At 39.1% G+C, this 6977-nt stretch overlaps 1 protein-coding gene across 1 annotated transcript; it reads right to left on the bottom strand.

Moving 5' to 3' along the window:
• Positions 1-4279: 4279 nt before the first annotated feature.
• LOC133815692 (uncharacterized) lies at positions 4280-5842 on the bottom strand. Its single transcript, XM_062248501.1, has one exon. The coding sequence runs from the start codon at positions 5840-5842 to the stop codon at positions 4280-4282; it is 1563 nt and encodes a 520-aa protein (XP_062104485.1).
• Between the last annotated feature and the right edge of the window lie 1135 nt (positions 5843-6977).

The following is a 6977-nucleotide window of genomic DNA, read 5'->3' as shown; positions in this document are numbered from 1 at the left end:
CTCTTTTCTCCCTAGTCAATAAATTGAAAGGAAACCCCACTCGATGAGTGCCATTGAAGGTCCATTCAGTACCTGGCGGGGTTAAGGCTTGCAAGATAGTGTCCCAAGTACTCTCCTCACAAAGTTGGTCATGTAAGTCCCTATATTCATCATTTTCTAAGGTAGGCAATTTGAAAATTTTATTGATATCACTTCTGTGAAATTTCACAGTTTTGCCCCTAACAGTTGCTTCCCAGGTATAGTCATGATGAAAAACCTTAGCATAAAATTCTCTAACTACAGGAATAATAGCCGCAATTGGAGGAGCACAGAAAACCTCCCACTTATGGGCTCTAATCACTGATGTATACTCTTCAGGGACAATAAACTCATCTTTCCAATTGGTTGCAAACCCTCTCTCTCGAATGAGGCTACGCTCCTTATCTTGAACGTACTTAGAATTGGCTGTTGGGTTGACAAACCTAGGCACATCCTCAAAAGTTAGGTCGTCCTCATTCTCTATGGGTGGGGGAGGTGGTTGACGTTTCTTAGCTTTTCCTGTGTTAGTGCGTTTTCTGCTGGTGGACATTATGACTCAAGAACCAGGACTACTCAAAAGAATGCACACTCCACCAACAATTTATTCAAGGGCACCAATTGCAAAAGTGATATCAGTGTTCAATTTATAAAATTCTCCACTCAAAACAAGCACAAACAATGATCAATTCCTTCAAATTTCAAAAGCCCCAAATTTACACCTTATAATAAGAAAATGATAAAATTCTCCAAATAAATTGAAGACCCAATGAAATTGAACATAAAAATAAGCAACTATAGTTCTCAATTTCACCAATGTCAATTCAATTTCACAAAATCACAAAGAAAAATTCGGACCCAAAATTAGGTCAAAATTTCCCAATTGCAAAATCAAAGAATCTCAATACACATGCAAATCCACCCACATGCAAAATTATTTCAATAATATCTTAAAAATCCAGAAATAACATATATTTATCAAACACTATACAGAATTTCGGATTCAAGAGATTAACATGAACAATTTTCTTAACACAATGTAGAAATTAAAATGAGAAAGAGGAAGGAGACTTACAATGATAGATGTTAATGGTGAGAGAGATGAAAATTAATAGAAGAGAGTGATCCTTACAAAACCTTGGAGTTGGATGGCCTTTTGAAAAAAAATTGAAAGAAATGAAAGAAAGAAATTGCATGAATGAGAGAATTTGGGGAGGAAAAGAAGATGAAAAGGAGAAAATGCAAATGAAAATAAGAGGAAAAATCTGATGCAAGTATATATATATTTTTATTATTTTTTTTTTTTTAAATGATGAATACGGGATCCTGCGGCCGCAGGACACCATTCCTGCGGTCGCAGGAATGTCCCCATTTTGCGTGCAGCTCTGGACCTGCGGCCGCAACATGGTCATCCTGCGGTTGCAGGATTGCTGTATTTTCGCCCAGCTCTCTGGTCCTGCGACCGCAGAAGGAAATTCCTGCGGTCGCAGGATTACTCTATAAACCACACTCATCAATCTTTATTATTTTTTTCTCTTTTTTTTTCACGTATTTCACGATGACAAAACCATAATATTTACAATAAAATAAAATAAACCAAAAACTAATAAATAAAATAAAAATTGTCTAAACTAAAATTTCTTAAAAACTAAAAAAAACTTACATGAACTTGGGATGCCTCCCAATGGCGCTGTCGTTAACGTCATTTGGCCGGACGCTGACCTCCTCTTCAGAGAGGCTTCAACAAAATAATTGACTTGGCTTGATCAATAGGACCACCCAAATATGGCTTCACTCGTTGACCGTTCGCCTTGAATGTTTTATTATTTCGATTTTTTAACTCCAACGATCCATAAGGAAACATTGTTACTACTGTGTACGTACCCGACCATCTCGATTTCAATTTTCCTGGAAAAAGTTTCAACCGTGAATTGAACAATAATACCTGCTGACCGGGTTGAAATTATTTTCGGGACAAGTTCTTATCATGCCATCTCTTGGTGCGTTCCTTGTAAATCTTAGCATTCTCATAGGCTTCATTCCTAAACTCTTCAAGTTCATTCAATTGCATTAGCCTATTTTTCCCAGCTGCATTCCAATTCATATTCAACCTTCGCATTGCCCAGTATGCTCGATGTTCTAATTCCACCGGTAAATGACAAGCCTTACCAAAAACCAACCGATAAGGAGACATGCCAATGGGAGTCTTAAATGCCGTTCTATAAGCCCATAAAGCATCATCAAGCTTTTTAGACCAATCCTTCCGTGAGCTATTAACTGTTTTTTCAAGAATGCTCTTGGCCTCCCTATTACAAATTTCTGCTTGCCCATTAGACTGTGGATGATAAGGCAAAGCAGTTCTATGTCGTACTCCATACCAAGCAAGCAAAGCATCAAACCATTTATTACAAAAATGACTCCCTTCATCGCTTAAGATAGCTCGAGGAGTTCCAAACCGAGTAAAAATATTCTTGTGCAGAAAATTGAGAACTACTTTACCATCATTCGTAGGAGTCACCGCTGCTTCCACCCATTTAGACACATAGTCCACAGCGAGTAGTATATACTTGTTATTGTAGGAGGATGGAAATGGACCCATGAAATCTATCCCCCACACATCGAACAACTCAACTTCAAGAATAGCATTCAGTGGCATCTCATCTCTTCGTGATATGTTACCGGTGCGTTGACATCTATCACAAGACTTAACAAAAGTATTTGCATCTTTTAATAAAGCAGGCCAAAAGAAACCACATTGCAATACCTTTGCTGCTGTCCTGGTAGCACCAAAATGACCCCCGCAATGAAGAGTGTGGCAGTGGGTGAGAATAGAGATCATTTCGTCTTCCAGTACACAACGTCGAATTATTTGGTTAGCACAATGTTTATAGAGGATGGGCTCCTCCCAATAATAATGTTTAATTTCAGAATAGAATTTTTTCAACTGGGCTCTAGACATCTCCGGAGGCACAACCTTTGCCACTAGGAAATTTACATAATCGGCATACCATGGTGCTTTGGTGTTGTCACTCACCCCAAACAATTTCTCATTTGGAAAATAATCATTAATTTGCACTTTCTTGGTAATTTGATCTTCCTCAACTTCCAGCCTAGACAAATGATCCGCCACAAGATTCTCGGTACCCCTTTTATCTCGAATTTCCATATCGAATTCTTGGAGTAATAAAACCCACCGAATGAGACGGGGCTTAGCATCTTTCTTTGTCATTAGATATTTAATAGCGGAGTGGTCTGTGTACACAATCACCTTATTGCCAATTAAATACAGACGGAACTTATCGAAAGCATAAACTATAGCTAGAAGTTCTTTTTCTGTTGTTGCATAATTGAGTTGAGCATCGTTTAAAGTTCGACTAGCATAGTATATGGTTCGAAATACCTTGTCCACTCGCTGCCCAAGAACCGCTCTAACTGCATAATCACTAGCGTTGCACATAAGCTCAAATGGAAGGTCCCAATTAGGCGCACACACTATAGGCGCTGAAATGAGCTTCTCCTTTAGAGTCTTGAAGGCAGTCAAACATTCTTCATTAAAATCAAAAGGGACCCCATCCATTAACAAGGTGGACAACGGCTTCGAGACCTTGGAAAAATCTTTGATGAATCTCCGATAAAACCCTGCATGGCCCAAGAAACTCCTCACTCCTTTAACTGAAATTGGAGGTGGTAAATTCTCTATAGTAGAAATCTTAGCCCGATCCACTGCAATGCCTTTACTAGAAATTTTATGTCCCAAGACAATCCCTTCTCTCACCATAAAGTGACACTTCTCCCAATTAAGTACCAAATTTGATTCTTCACAACGTTTATGAACCGCTTCTAGGTGATCCAAGCATTCATCAAAATCAGACCCGAACACCGAGAAGTCATCCATAAAAATTTCGATACTTTTTTCAACCTTGTCGGAGAAAATAGCCATCATGCACCTTTGAAAAGTGGCTGGTGCATTACAGAGACCGAAAGGCATCCTTCGGAAAGCAAAGGTACCATATGGGCAGGTGAATGTTGTCTTCTCTTGATCCTCCAGAGCGATGGCAATTTGGTGGTAACCTGAATACCCATCTAGGAAACAATAATAACTGTGGCCTGCAAGCCTATCAAGCATCTGATCCACAAATGGCAGCGGGAAATGGCCCTTCCTCGTCGCCTTATTCAACTTGTGGTAGTCAATACAAATCCTCCATCCCGTCACAGTACGCGTAGGGATGAGTTCATTATTCTCATTTTTTACCATAGTTATTCCTCATTTTTTAGGCACCACTTGAATAGGGCTCACCCAAGCACTGTAAGAAATAGGATATACTACCCCTGCATCCAACCAGTTAAGTATTTGTTTCCGAACAACATCCTTCGTAGAGGAATTCAGCCTTCTTTGAGCTACAATGGAAGGTTTACTATCTTCTTCCATAAGAATTTTGTGCATAACTGTTGAAGGACTAATTCCTCGAATATCAGCCAAAGTCCACCCAATAGCACGTTTATGAGCCCTCAACACCCTCAAAAGTTTTTCTACTTCACCTTTTGAAAGCAATGAAGATATAATAACCGGCAGCGTTTCTTTCTCCCCCAAGTACACATAACAAAGATGCTCCGGTAAAGACTTCAACTCAAGGACTGGAGGCTTCTCAATAGATGGTATGGGGCGCTCAGGCACCTGCCCCAATTCTTCAAAAATTTTCTTGTAATATGGACCATAAGAATTGATCCATTTCACATACTCATGAGTCTCCAAATCCTCCTCTTCATTATCAACACCCAACGCCAAAGCCAATTCAAGAGGATCATTAGTAATCCTCTTTTTCGAAACCACCTCATCAATCACATCAACATTAAAGCAACTATCACTTGCTCTTGGATAAGACATTGCCTTAAATACATTAAAGACCACTTCTTCCCCTTGAACTCTCAACCTCAACTCACCCTTTTGCACATCAATAAGGGCTTGCCCAGTAGTAGAGAATGGTCTCCCAAGAATAATGGGAACCGTTGTATCCTCCTCCATATCTAGAACAATGAAATCCGCTGGAAAAATAAACTTTTCAACCTTGACTAACACATCTTCAATAACTCCCCTTGGGTGCTTGATCGATCGATCCGCGAGTTGTAGAGTAATAGTAGTAGGCTTTGCCTCACCAAGACCAAGCTTCCAAAAAACAGATAGAGGCATGAGATTGATACTTGCTCCTAGATCACAAAGAGCATGTTTGCATTCAAATTTCCCTATAGTACAAGGGATAGTAAAACTCCCCGGATCTTGAAGCTTTTGTGGGAGCTTCCTTTGTAGAATTGCACTGCACTCCTCAGTAAGTGCCATTGTCTCAAAGTCTTCCAACCTTCGCTTCTTCGATAAAATATCTTTCATGAATTTTACATAACTCGGCATTTGCTCCAAAGCCTCAGCAAATGGGATGTTAATGTGAAGCTTTTTAAACACCTCAAGAAACTTTGAGAATTGTTTATCAAGGAAATTCTTCCGGAGTCGTTGTGGATATGGGATTTTGACATTAGAATCAACAACTACCAGTTGAAACTTCTCCTTGGTTGCAAGGCCTTCAGTAACCTTTTCCTCCACTTGGGGCTCAACTTTTTCATCACTCTCCTCTTCTACAACCTTTTTTTCTTGAGTCCCTTTTAAAGAAGGACCCTCAATTTCTTTCCCACTCCTCAGAGTGATAGCTTGGCATTGCTCCTTAGGATTTACCACAGTATTGCTAGGCAAATTCCCTTGAGGCCTAGTATTCAACATATTGGCCAACTGCCCCACTTGCATCTCCAAATTTCTGATGGAAGATCTAGTCTCAGTCATAAACTGAGTTTGAGTATTGGTGAGAGTCAATAGGGTAACCTGTAATTCACTAGGCTGTTCTATAGGAGCTGGCGGCTGATAACTCTAGGATTTAGAGTTATTTTTTGCATCTTTAAACTTAATTTTCAAACCAAAACAAAAGAGTAATGAGTTGTAAGTAGTGTAATTGTGTCCATTTAGTGTATATTTGTATCAAGGGACTGTGTATCTGTATTATCATACTTTTCTTAGTGATTTATGTAGTTTCGTGTGTATGTTAATCAGGAAAGGAGGCTAAAACAGGTGATTGGGAGCTTTGGATCACGAAGAGGAACAATTCTGGAAAGAGCATGTTGCTGTACTCTTAATGTTGTAGCAAACCTACCGTAGCAATTGGCAGAGCCCAGGGAGGAAATGTGACAAATGCCAGTTGGACTTAATGAGACATAAGTGGCGCTGAGGTGGCGAGAATATTGTACAATTAAGTCAGCTGGATGGTGTGGCAAAGGACAGGGGGGAAGATTGACTTTGACTTGCTAATTAGGGTAAACCAAGTACCCTTAAAGAGAGCCCAGCCGAAATATTGAAAGAGACGGATCATTTTTGGAGGATTCTGAATATTTTTCACTAAGAAAAGTACAGAGAGAAGCAGAAAGAAAGAAGAAGAAGGGAGTACGAAATAGGAGAGAAAAAGAAGACAGACGCCTAAGGGGGACTAGAGCTCAACACTCAATTCTCTCTAATCTCTATTTCTCTTTAATTTTGTATTATTTTCTCATCTCAATTTCTGCTCAAACTCCATGGAAATATTCTGTACTGGTTTTATGTTTATAATTTCAGCTATGAACTAACACTCTAAAGATTTGGGTGGTTATGAACCCTTATGTATGAACTAAATTTCTAAATGCATGGTGAAGTTGTTTATGTCATAGTTCAATTGAATGTGCTGTAATGTTAATTGAATGTTAATTACTGGCCATATTTAGCATTTATTAAGTTAGATCTAACTTGGAAAAGGGAAGTCTAGCTGAACCCATTCAATTGATGCTAGAGATTCATCTATTTTTAGGTGATTTTTAGTAGTGGAATAGGACTATTTTGCTGCCTTGTATAACCCAAAGATTTGGTGCTTGATGGATTGTTTATAGTCTGTTTT

Source organism: Humulus lupulus, chromosome 2 (assembly GCF_963169125.1).
Source record: "Humulus lupulus chromosome 2, drHumLupu1.1, whole genome shotgun sequence".
NCBI lineage: Eukaryota > Viridiplantae > Streptophyta > Magnoliopsida > Rosales > Cannabaceae > Humulus > Humulus lupulus.
Note: the sequence above shows the minus strand (reverse complement) of the source record. Positions and strands in the feature narration are given on the sequence as shown.

Bases quoted from the DNA above. Each gene is read 5' to 3' on its own strand.
- LOC133815692 (XM_062248501.1), bottom strand. From the start codon at position 5,842: ATGACTGAGACTAGATCTTCCATCAGAAATTTGGAGATGCAAGTGGGG.